The sequence below is a fragment of the Nycticebus coucang genome, chromosome 3, assembly GCF_027406575.1.
Source record: "Nycticebus coucang isolate mNycCou1 chromosome 3, mNycCou1.pri, whole genome shotgun sequence".
NCBI lineage: Eukaryota > Metazoa > Chordata > Mammalia > Primates > Lorisidae > Nycticebus > Nycticebus coucang.
The window spans coordinates 77228563-77243293 of NC_069782.1; the positions used below are offsets into that span (position 1 = coordinate 77228563).

At 39.4% G+C, this 14731-nt stretch overlaps 1 protein-coding gene across 6 annotated transcripts in view; it reads left to right on the top strand.

Annotated features, from left to right (window-relative positions):
- Positions 1 to 8233, top strand: part of PARG (poly(ADP-ribose) glycohydrolase) — a 147368-nt gene extending 139135 nt beyond the window's left edge. For all 6 annotated transcript variants that reach the window (XM_053584978.1, XM_053584977.1, XM_053584981.1 and 3 more), the window contains 2 exons: positions 7113 to 7241; positions 7971 to 8233. In XM_053584978.1, coding sequence (XP_053440953.1) covers positions 7113 to 7241; positions 7971 to 8125 — 284 coding nt within the window. In that variant the 3' untranslated portion in view covers positions 8126 to 8233. The remainder of the gene's footprint in view (positions 1 to 7112; positions 7242 to 7970) is intronic.
- The last annotated feature ends 6498 nt before the right edge of the window (positions 8234 to 14731 follow it).

Below are 14731 nucleotides of genomic sequence, written 5' to 3' on the forward strand. Positions count from 1 at the left end.
TTCAGTTTCTGAATTTGAAATGTTTAACTGGTAGTGCAAATATTCCAAAATCCAAAAACAAATTTACAATTGGAAATAATTCTGGTTGCAAGCAGTATCAAAAAAAGAAAGAAAGAATCACTGCATTTTCTCCTATAGCTTACACAGTTACCCTTTAATTTGTAGCCTCAATTAACTTTATTTTATTTATTTATTTATTTTTCTGAGACAGAGTCTCACTATGTCACCCTTGGTAGAGTGCTGTGGTGTCACAGCTTATAGCAAACTCAAAGTCCTGGGCTTAAGCGATTCTCTTGCCTCAGCCTCCCAGTAGCTGGGACTACAGGCACCCGCCACAACACCTGCTTGTTTTTTGTTGCAATTGTCATTGCTGTTTTTCTTTAGCTGGCCCAGGCTGGGTTTGAACCCACCAGCCTCGGTGTACGTGGCTAGCACCGTAACCACTATGCTACAGGAACGGAGCCTTTAGCCCCATTTTAAAGAATGGGAAACTAGTGTTCATAGACAGGTTAATAAACCTATCTAAAGAGAGACAGCTAGTAAGTGCCAGAACCAACTTTCAGACTTGTCCCCATCTTCCTCAAAAACTAAGATGTGTTTATTAGTATTATTATTGTTATTATTACCAGTTGAGAACATGTTGGGTGCATTCTGTGTTCCAGGAATTATACTAAGTACATTCTTTACCTGTATTAGCACACAACAAACTATAAGATAGATTTTCTTTGTTTTTAAAGGTAAGGTGATTGAGACATAGAGAGGTGAGTAATTAGTAATTAAGAATTCACACAGATAGCAAATGACAGTGCGAGGTTCAAACTTCTGTCAAGATTGCAGACATTTTCTGTGCTTTTGCTATTTAATCTGTATTGACTGCAAGATATGGATCTGGATCTAGATTTGGGAGTTGCCGTTCTAGAGGTAGTGGTTGCATAGAAGAGAGAATGTATTTAAAGCAAGTGAGAGGACCAAGGATGAACCCTTAGTTAACGTCTGTAATGAGTGTGAGGATGGGGGTGTCAAGATTCAGAACAATAGGCAGAGGACGAGACCAATTAGAGAATAAGAGTTGTCCTAAAAGAGTACTATGTGGTTGAAACAAGGAATGAATTGCTTTGGGGACTGGTGAACAGTGTTTGAACCTTTCAGGGCACTGGGGGCGTGAGAGCTTACAATAGACCTTGGGTTTCTCTAGAAAGATACGAGTAGTATTTTCCAATCTGTATTATTTTAGTATCCTTGCCAGCATGCATTTAAATAAGGTAAATAAAGGATTTAAGGACAGTCTTCTGGCTGACATGCAGTAAGGTGGCTTGGAGTCTTGCAGAATAATTTGGCATAGCAGCTGGGAAGCACAGCAGGTGGAGGCATAAGTCCTTGAATCAGGGTTCCAGTCTTACTTAGCTCTACCACTTCCTGGCTTTGTGACCTGGGACACATTACTTAATCTTTTGGTGGCTAAATTTATTTTTAAAATGGAGTGAATACTGATACTTACCTTGTGCAGTTTTTGTACAGAATGGTAACTTAGTGCTTGTAAAGATTCCAGGCAGTTGGTGCAGTATTACATGCCAGGGGCTTCACATCCTACCTGTGGTATGAGTATCCATCACTTCACCCACTTTTTGCTTGGTCCATTTGTTGCACCAGGATGCTGTGGGTTTTTTTATGTGATCACATTTATTTGTATTTTCTCTTCATAGCTTAACATCGATGCCAAAAAGAAAATTAAAACCAAGCTCCCTGCAGGTTAATTTAAGTGATTATTTTGGCATCTGGTTGTGCTGGAAGTTAGAATTTGACACTTTTATGTCAAACTTGGAATCAGTCCATACATCATAATAGATTTGTGATTTATTCTCTCATCTAACTCTTGATTCAAGGGAGTTCATGTAAATCATGAAGCATAGAGTTTAATGTTGTGGACAATAAGGTCTCAAGTGCCTTTGTATAGTTATAGTCTAGCATCCTATGCAGCAAAAACACAACAGTGATTATGGAATTCTGAAAAAGTCTTTAGGATCGTCTTATTCAAGTGCTACTTAAAATGATCTTTTGTCAGTGATTACTTATCTAGGATCAAGATTATCTTTCTGGGCTTAGTGCCCATAGCTCAGGGAGTAGGGTTCTGGCCACATACCCTGGGGCAGCGGGTTTGAACCCGGCCCAGGCCAGCTAATAATAATGACAACTACAACAAAAAAATAGCTGGGTGTTGTGGCAGGTGCCTGTATTCCCAGTTACTTGGGAGGCTGAGGCAAGAGAATTGCTTAATAAGCACAAGGGTTTGAGGTTGCTGTGAGCTGCGACACCACGGCACTACCAGGGGTGACATAGTGAGACTCTGTCTCAAAAAAAATAAATAAATAAGATTATCTTTCTGGAAATTGCCTTTGTATAGTTATAGTCTAGCATTCTATGCAGCAAAAACACAACAGTGATTATGGAATTCTGAAAAAGTCTTTAGGATCATCGTATTCAACTCCTTCATTGTATAGGGTGAGAAAAATAAGACCATGAGAGTAAGTGACTGGCTAAAGTGACAGAGCTAGATTACTAGCACAAGGGTGAGGACTGAACTTGGTTGACTTCCACTGGCCTAACATGCACTCAAGCGGAAATGAGTGGAAAATCAAGAAAGTGATATGAACTGATTTTACTTTTTATTTTTCTGCTATTAGGATCTAGCCTCTTTGGGATAGTTCTGTGGAGCTTAGCTCTAAGAACCTGTGTCCAGCTCTAAAATGGCCTGTGGAGCATTGTTAAAATAAATTCTATAAGGAGATAAATTTTAAATGTTTTTATTAATATTTCACTTCCACAAACGGCAAATGACTGGTGATCTAGCATGAAATAGGACTAAAAAGTCTCTTCTTTGGGTCTCTTTTTTTTTTGAAACAGTCTCACTTTGTCACCCTCATTAGAGTGCCGTGGCATCACAGCACACAGCAACCTCAAACTCTTGGGCTCAAGTGATCTTCTTGCCTCAGCCTCCCAGATAGCTGGGACTACAGGTGCCTGCTAAAACACTGGGCTATTTTTAGAGACAGGGTCTCGCTGTTACTCAGGCTGGTCTCAAACCCATGAGATGAGGCAATCCACGTGCCTTGGCCTCCCAGAGTGCTAGGATTACAGGCATGCACCGCCGCACCTGGCCTTTTATGCCTTTTTTTAGTAGGAAATATTTAAAGTGAAATTTTCATTCTCACTAGGAGGTAAGAAATGATACCTCTTAGTAGAGAAAAATGTTGATTCATTAGTTTCCACTTTCATATGTAGTTTAGGGTAATTAGGAACCTTTAAAATTGAGTGTGCTGAAGCTTTAATGTATGCATAAATTGGTTGAACAGTTTTAATTAAAACTTACCTCTATTTTGAAGTTAATTACTTTGAACGCTTTTGAGATTAATGAGGCATAGACGTGGCACCCCCACCCCCACCCCATGTTGTAGTTACTCAACAAATATTTGTTTGGCAATTAGAACATACTTTGGTATTTTAGAATCTTGTATGTATTATTACATCATAGATTCTTTCCCAAATCTAATACTCAACTATATCCAATTTTACTAGTTCAACTTAAAGATTTTTCTTCTTATATAATTTTTTAAACTTTCTATTTAAAAACAACTTCAAATTTACAAAAATAAAAATATATACCTCTATGTATCCATATGTATGTATACATGCACGCACAGTTACCTTCTGAATCATTTGAGCATGTTATATATATATTTATTTTTTCCTAAATACTTCAATGTGTATTTTCTAAGAAAGCATCCTCTTACATAAATATATTAGTTACTAAATTTATATATGTGCATTGATATTTTTAATCGACCCTTTAACTATATTCCGGTTTTGTCAGATGACCTAATAAAACCCTTTCTAGCTTTTTCCCCTCCAGGGTCAGGTATTACATTTAGTTGTCATGTGTTTTAGCTTCTTTTTGAATCTGGAATATGTTCACAGTCTTTGTCTTCTATGACATTGACATGATGAAGAATACAGCTGTCTTTGAGTTTATGTGCTCGCTCTTCGTCATGAGGTTGAGCTTACATATCTTTGGTTAGAGCACTGTGTTGGTGGTGCTGTCTGGTGCAGTGGTTCTCACCCTTCCTAATGCCCTGGCCCTTTAATCAGTTCTTCTGGGTGCCTGTGCCACCCACAGGTTGAGAACCGCTGGTCCAGTGGCACTTGATGGCCATTTGACACTGTTGGTGATCTTAATTTCTCTCAGTGTAGTAAATAAGGTTTTTTTTCTCTCTTGTGACTAATAAGCTGTCTGTGAGAAGACACTTTAAGACAAAATTTCTGCTGGATTTAACATCTGTTAATGATTCTTGCATGATCCAATGTTTACCACAGTGGTTGCAAAGAAAGTTTGTTCCTGTTCTAGCAATCCCTGCAAAAGCTCTCCTGGACTCATCTTATACCTTTCCTGTCCAAACCATGGAATCAGGCATTTCCCCAAGGATTCTAGTCCTTTTTAGGGTAGAGGGTATTTGCTAAGTGTGCTCATTGCTACTCTGGTATCTGGTGTCTGGTTTTGACCCTTTTAGCAGACAGAACTAGGGAATGCATATGTAAACATACATTCATATGCAAATATATGTATTTTAGACATCATACCCCAGTGCCTTCCATTTCAGTCCATTCCCACAGACTTCCTTTTTTTTTTGGCCCGTGCTGGTTTTGAACCTACCACCTCTGGCATATGGTGCTGGTGCCCTATTCCTTTGAGCCACAGGCGCTGCCCCTCCCCAGAGTTCTTTTTGTCTTCCCTCATTCTGTGCTTACATGTCTCTTCTTCCATAGTGAAAAGTCCAGCTTCTCGCAACATCAACACATGTATTCATTCAGTCAGCCTTCTAATGTGTTTAAAAGTAGTTTCAGAACTATTTCACCTGTACTACTGTGGTAGCGAACCTAGTGTTATAAAAAGAGCTGGGATTTGTTTGCAGTTTTTTCCTTCTGGCCTAAGAGTAGTCAAATACTATGTTCATGCGTTACTTTGGTTAAATTTGTTTCTTTTCTTCTTCCTTTCCCTTCAATGAAGTTGTGTTATTCATTTGAACTAAAATTGGTCTAATTTTAGTTTGCTTTCAATTGTAGGTTCCCACCCTTTCCTATTCCTTTTGTTATTTTCTTTTTCTTTTTTTATTTTATTATTATTATTTTTTTTTTTTTTGTAGAGACAGAGTCTCACTTTATTGCCTTCAGTAGAGTGCCATGATGTCACAGGACTCAAAGCAACCTCTAGCTCTTGGGCTTAAGTGATTCTCCTGCCTCAGCCTCCCGAGCAGCTGGGACTACAGGCGCCCGCCACAACGCCCGGCTATTTTTTGGTTGCAGTTCAGCCGGGGCTGGGTTTGAACCCACCACCCTCGGTATATGGGGCCGGCGCCCTACTCACTGAGCCACAGGTGCCACCCATTTTCTTTTTCTTTTTTTTTTTTTTGAGACAGAGTCTCACTCTGTAGCCCAGGCTAGAGTGCCGTGGCGTCGTCATAGCTCGCAGCAACCTCAAACTCTTGGGCTTATGCAACCTTCTTGCCTCAGCCTCCCAAGCAACTGGAACTTAAGGTGTCTACCACAACGCCTGGGTAGTTTTTCTACTTTTAGTAGAGATGGAGTCTCACTCTTACTCAAGCTGGTCTCAAACTCCTGATCGCAAGCAATCCACTCACGTTGGCCTCCCAGAGTGCTAAGATTGCAGGCATGAACCATCACGCCTGGCCCCCATTCCCATTCTTACTGTCTTAATTTTGTTGTTGTTTGAGACAGAGTGTCACTTTGTCACCCTCAGAATAGTGTTGTTGAGCTCACAGCGGCCTCAAACTCTTGCACTCAAGTCAGCCTCCCAAGTAGCTGGAACTACAGGCGCCCACCATAGGCCCTTTTTAGAGATGGAGTCTCACTCTTGCACAGGCTGGTCTCGAACTCCTGAGCTCAGGCAATCCACTTGCCTCAGCCTTCCAGAGTGTTAGGATTACTGCACCTGGCCTTAATTTTATTTTTTAAATATGTAGAATATTAACATGCTTTCAGAAAGCAGAACTATTAAAAGATGTCCTCTATAATGTTTTTAATTGACCTCTACCTTCTCTTCTATGAAGTAAAAGATACATAACTGGCAAAAGGGCATTTGTTATAACTATGTTCAATTTTGTTTTTTAAAATAAATTCTATCTATTGAGATTATAAAGTAACTTTTAGAAATATAGTTTAGGCTCAGTGGTTTATTACTTTGATTTCCAGAAATAGTGGCTCTCCCTTGTTTTCCCATTCCAACACACCAAGGAGTCACTGTCCAGTGTCTTCAGTAACATCAGCTTCATGCTTTGGTGACTGGTTAGAGACAGGAATGCAGGTGAAGTTGGTTACTGTGAGGTTAAAGGGAGCATTGGAACCTCCCACATGTGCCTGCAATACAAAAGATGAGCAACTATATAATAAGACAAAATGATTAAATCAAACAAGCAAACTTAAAAATTTTCTTTTCAGGCTTGGTGCCTGCAGCTTAGTGGCTAGGGCCCCAGCCACATACACCAGCACTGGAAGGTTCAAATCCAGCCTGGGCCTGCCAAACAACAATGATAACTGCAACAACAAAATAGCCGGGCATTGTGGCAGGCACCTGTAGTCCCAGCTACTTGGGAGGCTGAGGCAAGAGAATTGCTTAAGCCCTGGAGTTTGAGGTTGCTGTGAGCTGTGACACCATGGCACTCTACCAGGGGAACAGCTTGAGACTCTGTCTCAAAACAAAACAAAACAAATTTATTTTCAGATTAAACAAGTGTAAATACTACGTTGATGCCTTGTGTTGCTGCTCCAAATGTACCTTCCTTTATTTGTGGTCCAGAAAAGATGCCTGTGTGGGAATTTTGTAGTTTAATGATATTCTCAGTAGCAGATCTGAAAAATCACACACTAGATGATGTATGCCCATCTTCTGTTCACTATTTCTAGTAACACGTACATTAGGTTTATAAATCTTAAATCTAGGATGAAGCCATGGAGCACCAGCTATGAGTTAGCTGGTGGAAAAAACTAAAGGTATCTTGATGGAAAGTGTCATAATATAGCTGTGACTTTTGTCTTTGCTACAGCCTTAATACAGATACTGGCAGCTGCTGCAGCTGAGCGAGATGTGGTTTATTTCACCTTTGGGGACTCAGAATTGATGAGAGACATTTATAGCATGCACACTTTCCTTACTGAAAAGAAACTTACTGTTGGTAAGTAGGAGGTAGTCTTGACACTCAGTATCTAGATGGATTGTACACTATTCACTGGGAACATTTGCTAAATCTGGATGGATCACAGTGGGTAAGAAGAAGCAAAAGGCTGACTGTGAAAGAGGAAGACAGAGCTCTTGGCAGGGCAGCATTTGCAGTCTTTTTTTGTCTGGGCAGTTTCACCTATGATCTTGAATGAGCATGTCAACTTACTAAAGTAAAGCCAGAAATCTGGAGTTAGTGTCCAATTTTACTTTTGTGTGTGTAAAACAACAAAAAATAGAAAGATAAAAGAGGGTAAGTTCAGACCTAAGAAGCCTCAACATGCCAGCGTGTCTGTTCCTTGAGAGCTGAATGTCTATAACAGGGGTTACTACCCTGTTTCCCCGAAAATAAGAATGAGTCTTATTTTAAGGTGTGCTCCCAAAGATGCGCTAGGTCTTATTTTTGGAGGATGTCTTATTTTCGGGGAAACAGTATGAACTTCCTGCATGGATAATGGGCCATGTATAACCTGTTATAATTATGACTAAGTAGTTTCTTTAAAGAATTCAAAAAATGTTTAGGTTTATGGTAGGAAAGGCTTTCAGGCATATGAAATTCATGCTATATTTTCAAAGCCAGATCTGAGCATATGATTTAGATTAAGACAAAACTGGAATGTTCTTTCAAAGGTTTTCCCATTTACATACCTTAATTTGCAAACTGGTCTGGTCTTTTACTCTCCAGGAGAAGTGTATAAGCTGTTACTACGATATTACAATGAAGAATGCAAAAACTGTTCCGCCCCTGGACCAGACATCAAGCTTTATCCATTTATATACCATGCTGCTGAGTCCTATGCAGAGACCACTGACCAGCCAGGGCAAAGGACAGGGACCTGAGGAGCCAAATGAATAGACCTTCTCCCACCTCTCGCCAGGGGTGTGCTGTTTGAATTTTCAGGTGTATATATGGACTGATTTAAGTTAATATAAATGTGTATATAATCCACATTTGTAGTCAAGGATATGCTCCTTCCACACATGTGATTCTCAGTTTGTACCTTTAAGCCTCTTCCATCCTGATTTATGTGGGCTTAGGTATGTTTTGTTTTCATTTTCTTCTATTTCAGTCTTCATTCTTTGATTTTTCTTTCTTTTGCCCATTTCTTGTGAAATCCCATGAAAGATTGTGGGTTGGCTGTCAGGTCCATTCTTCTCACCTGTATATTATTGAGATTACTTCTGCACTAGCAGGTGCCAGGGATGCCAGAGAAGAGGTGGAAATCCAGGGATCTTTTTAACTAGGTCTGATAAAGGTCTCCCTGGGAGCCTTTTGTTATGCTTACATCATTTGGGTTTTTGGAGTTTGAAAATTAAAATTAGTTTTTTTCATCCTTATTGTATGATGTGAACTTCCCAGATTTAAACTTCTTTTTATTTAAAACAGAATAATTTCCAGAAAGTGTTTTTTTTTTTTTTTTTTTTAAGAATTGTCTCGCTGTGTTGTCTGTGCTGATCTTGAACTCCTGGCCTTACCCTCCCATATAGCTGGGATTACAGGCATGAGCCCTGGCACCCAGCCAGTCATTATTCTTTTGAGACATCACCTTTATCTGTCATGGTTTATCTATTTCCTCTGATCAATTTTTATTGATAGTGTTTTTGGAAACTGACCAAGGTAAGAGGAAATGTAAAATGAAAAGAGGGTTTTCTCAATATGGTGTAAAGAAAACAGACTTGAGAGTGGAGGATATTTTTGTTTAAGATTTTTTTCTTTTAAAATTAGAATTAATGTTTTTTCTGTGGTGCTTAAGGCATATTCATATAACCAAAGTCTGGGAACTTCATGCTAATGTGTACATATTGCTGTTTCTCTGGTATTCAAAGGTTATGTAATTAATAAATTTTCATTAATAAATCATTTGCCAGAAACTGCCATATCATCTGTATTTTATGTGTGCATATATAGCATGCTCTTTAACTGTCAGTGTGCAAGCACATACAATCTCAATAAAGTTATACTGGTGGAAAATGATGAGGTTTAGGCATCATCAGGGTTCTGTTTAAAGCCCTTTATTTAGAGTCATCTCCATTTATAGAACTGGCAGCAAACATAAATAATAATGTCTTTCAGAGGTTAAAGTAAAAGGCAGAGCTAACCCTATGCACGTTGATAGTAGACTATAATCACAAAAGCATTTATTCAGATTTCCAAAATAATGTTGAACCACACTGTTACCATTCTGGTTTACAGTCAACTGTCAGGAATAGCTAATGGAGGTCAAATCCTATTAATAAAGAACTTCAGGGGATGGTCTAAACTCCTGTTAATCAGTATTGGTAGGAAAAAGCAGTGTGTTGGCCAGTGTCCACAACTGTTCTTGTTTGTAGAGATTAAGAGGATAGGGGATCTGGCCCTTGAAGGAAGCCACTTGTCAGTGATGAATTCTTTACCACAGTAAACACGACTTTCAATCATATCCCAAATTCAGAAGAGTTCAGCTTTAGTTCGCTGATAGTAAATCTTTCCTCCCCAGCCCATTCTATGCTTTAGTTAAGTAGTCGTGGTTCTGTTTCATTTCCTCATTTTCCCAGCCCTACACTCTTACCCAGCCCAAGACTAAGTGACCAGTTCTTAAAAGTGTTTCATAAACAGTGAAGGTTGGTTCTTGTGGTAGAGAAATCATCAAATCCAGTTCAGAAGTCACCCAGCCTAATATTCTGCAACACAGAATCTAAGACTCGGCACTTGGTGCCACATGGGGCTAGTGGCAGGGCCTTCTGCCTAACTGCCTCTCACTTTGGAGGGTTTTCCAAGAATAAAACTTGATTAGTTATTTGCTCCAATATATCCTGGCATTGGGACAGCTAAATTAGATGGAAGATGAAGAGAGCTAATGTCCATTTTTTGAGAAGGGAGGAAAGTGGAGAGAACACAATTACTTTGTCCTTAAAGGACTTCTGGAGGAAAAACAAAAGACACAAATACCTGATTAACATTTGTGTCTACTCTGAGGTGTCTGACAGCAGGACCCTTTATTCTCTTTCATCTGAGGTTTATTTTTTTATTTCATGTTGTTTGTTCCTTTATTAAGGCATCAAGACATTAAAGGGAGGTTTGGAATTCATAGGTTTTTAGTGAAGCTTGCTTACTTTTTCCTTTCCGTCTAGCTCACTCAAACGTACAATGACAGTTTAAGACAACAATGTGCCTTAGTGGAAAGGGCATGAGGTTTTATTTATTGATTTTTTGAGGCAAGAGTCTCATTTTGTCGCCCTGGGTAGAGTGCTATGGCGTCATAGCTTAAAGCACTCTCAAATTACTGGGCTTGAGCAATCCTCTTGCCTCAGCCTCCCCAGTAGCTGGGACTACAGGTGCTCACCACCACACCCAACTAGTTTTTCTGTTTCTATTAGAGACAGGGTCTTGCTTTTGCTCAGGCTGGTCTTAAACTCCTGAGTTCAAGAAATTCACCTGCCTCTGCCTCCTAGAGTGCTAGGATTACACGAGTGAGCCATTGCACCTGGCTTGCATGAGATTTTAAATCAGGCAAGCTGGGTTCAAATTCTAGCTACACCCCTCACTAACATTGTAACTGTGTCTAAATACACTGAATTTCTGAGTCAGCCAGAATATGGGTTAATAGCCCCTACTGGGAAACGAAACATTTGAAGCATTGAATACAGGGTCTGAAACCTACTTAGTGCCCAGTAAATCTTAGGAAACATTTACGGAATACCTACTATATATTAGCTACTGTAGTAGTTGCTATACATACATTTGCTCATTTTTCCAATGAGCTAACAGATGTTCAGAGGTTAGGAACTATTCAGTAGTCAGCCCTTAATCGTGATTTCAGTTACCTATGGTCAACCATAGTCCAAAACTATTAAGTGGGAAACTCCAGAAATAAACAGTTCATAAGTTTTAAATTTCAAAGGCCTGCTAAAGCAAACTATAAAGAAGGTGCAGAATCTTGTAATATCCAAAATGCTCAAGTTTTAATCAAAATTTGTGTCATACAGAGAACCAGGAAGACCTCAACTTAAATGACAAAAGACAACAGACAACATTGACATGACACAGATAGTAGAATTATCTGATAAGGATTTTAAACCAGGGTTCATAAAAACACTCCAATGAGCAACTATGAACATACTTGAAATAAGTGAAAATAAAAGTCTTCAAGGAGATAGAAAGTCTCAAGGGAAGATATAAATAAGGACCAAATGAAAATTTTGGAACTGAACAATAACAAAAATTTTAAAAATCAAGGCAGTGCCTGTGGCTCAGTGGGTAGGGTGCCGGCCCCATATACTGAGGGTGGCGGGTTCAAACCCAGCCCCAGCCAGCTAAAACAGCAGTGGCAACTGCAACAAAAAAAATAGCCAGGCGTTGTGGCAGGCACCGATAGTTCCAGCTACTTGGGAGGCTGAGGTAGAAGAATCGCTTAAGCCCAAGAGTTGGAGTTTGTGAGCTGTGACGCCATGGCTCTCTACCAAGGATGACAAAGTGAGACTCTGTCTCAAAAAAAATTTTTTTTAACTCCACAGATGGGCTCAACAAGAGCAGAGGAAGATAGTGTGATACTGATACTGGCAAAAAGTAAACAAGTAGACTGATGGAACAGAATAGAGAATTCAGAAATATATATATGTATTTTTCAACTCATTTTTGATAAAGGAACAAAAGCTATACAATGGAACAAAGATAATCTTTTCAACAAATGGTGTTGGAGGCCTGGCGCCTATAACTCAGTGGCTAGGGTACCAGCCACATACACCGGAGCTGGCAGGTTCAAATCCAGCCCGGGCCTGCCAAACAACTATGACAACTACAACGAAATAACAGCCAGGCATTGTAGCGGGCGCCTGTAGTCCCAGCTACTTGGGAAGCTGAGGCAAGAGAATCACTTAAGCCCAAGAGTTTGAGGTTGCTATGAGCTGTGATGGCACGGCACTCTACCCAGGGTGACAGCTTAAGACTCTGTCTCAAAAAAAAAAAATGGTATTGGAAGAAGTGGACATCTACTTGTTTTTTTAAAAAATTCATCTAGATTAAGATCTTATACTTTTCACAGAATTAAATCAAAATGGGTCATAGACCTGAATGCACAGTGCAACACTATAAAACTACTAGAAGATAACAGAAGAAAAATCTAGATGACTTTGGTAATGGCTTTTTATGATAAATACCTAGGCACAATCCATGAAAGAAATAATTTTAATCCAAGTGATTAAAATTAAAAACTTCTGCACTGTGGAAGACTCTATTAAAGGAATGAAAAGACAAATTATAGACTGGAAAAAAGATCAGAGGAAGACACATCTGATAAAAGACTTACCTAAAACATGCAAAGAACTCTTACAACTTAACAATAAAAAAAGGAACAACACAATTTAAAAGTGAGCAAAAGGGGCAGTGCCTGTGACTCAGTGGGTAGGGCGCCCGCTCCATACACCAAGGGTGGCGGGTTCAAGCCCGGCCGTGGCCAAACTGCATCAAAAAATAGCCGGGTATTGTGGCGGGCACCTGTGGTCCCAGCTACTCAGGAGGCTGAGGCAAGAGAATTGCCTAAACCCAAGAGCTGGAGGTTGCTGTGAGCTGTGATGCTACAGCTCTCTACCGCGGGTGACAAAGTGAGACTGTCTCTAAAAAAAAAAAAGTGAGCAAAAGAATAGCCGTCTCACCAAAGATGACATACAAATTATAAGTAAACATATGGAAAGATGCTCAACATTCTTATGTTCTTAGGAGATTGCAAATTACAAGGATGAGATGCTACTACACACCTGTTAGAATGGCCAAAATTCAAAACACTAACAAGACCAACTGGATGTAAAGCAACAAGTTCATTCATTGCTGGAGGGAATGCAAAATGGTACAGCCAGTTTGGAAAATAGTTTGACAGCATCTTACAAAATGAAAACATACATTTACTATATGACCCAGCACTCACACTCCTTAGCATTTATCTAAATGAATTGAAAACTTGTCCACACAAACACAGATGTTTACAGCAGCTTTATTCAGCATTGCTGAGGTTTGTAAGCAACTAAGATGTTCTCCCATAGGTGAATGGATAAACTATGATGCAATGGAATATTATATAGCACTAATATAAATGAGCTATCAAGCCATAAAAAGACATGGAGGAAAATTAAATGAATGTAACTAAGTGAAGGAAACCAACTAGAAAAGGCTACATACTGTATGATTCCAATTATATGACATTGTGGGATACAAAATTATGGAGGTAGTCCTATAAAAAAAAATCAGTGGGTACCAGTGGTTAGGGGGGAGAAATTGATGAATAGGGAGAGCTAGAGCATTTTGTGGGCAGTGAAACTATCCTATATGATAATACAGTGGTGGCTACATTCTTATATAAGAACGGGTTTTTTATAAATACTAAAAATAGAAACAGGTGTGGGTGGAGCATGCTGTAGTTACAGCTACTTGAGGCTGAGGCAGGGGGATCACTTGAGGCCAGCAGTTTGCAATTGAATGAGCTATGATGATATCACGGCACTGTAGTTAGGAAACAGTGAGACTTTGTCTCAAAGAAAAAAAAAAGCAGAAACACATCCAATAAATTTAAAAGATGGGATTAAGAAAGTTTTAAAAATGATCAGAGAGAAAATAGTTGAAATAGAAGGTAAGCAAAGAGGTTCAACATACATGTGTTAGGAATTTCTGAAAAAGAAAAACAAAACAATGAAGCAGAACTAATAAGTAAAACTATAACCTAACAAAATGCTCTAGAGATAAATGAGAACTTAAATGTAGATGTTGAAAAGACCCATTGGGTATTAGGTAAAATTGACTAATAATGATCAACTCCAAGACAAATCTTGGCAAAAGTATTAGGCTTTAAGGATGACTTTAATGACTTCAGAGCCTCCAGACCAAAACCAAATAATGTATAAGAGAATTAGATTGGCACTGAACTTCCCAAAAGAAACATACAGCCCTACTGGCTAATGCTCTGCTGTTTAGTTCTCACACACTTTACCCTTAGTCAACAGTCCCAGGGGCCCAAGGACTTTTGCTACAATAAGACACCTTCAGTGGTCAGGAAAATATTATCCCTAAAAGTGAGAGGCATCTGAATTATCCCTATGAGACTGGATGTGCTATATGGTTCCACGCACAGAGGACCACTGAAGAAATCAATGATCATTGTAATAGAGTATGACAAATGTCCTCTGCCACTTTAAAAAGCCCCATGGTTTTCTTTGGCTCATCATTGAAAGGATCTCACCCATTGGGAGCTGAGGGGAAGGCCTGGCCCTGTGTGGGGACAGCAGTCACACCCAGAGCCAGGGTCCTGGAGAAGGGCCCAACACCCCATTGATTTGGCATGTTGATAGACCATCCTTACCAGAGCACTGGACTTGTGAGTCCTAAGTTAGAACTAAGTTTCAGCTAAAGTGAGGCAAGTGTTGTCTGTCTGCTTTGGCTTTTCATGAGGCTGTTTAAAGGATTAAATTGCTGCTACTTCG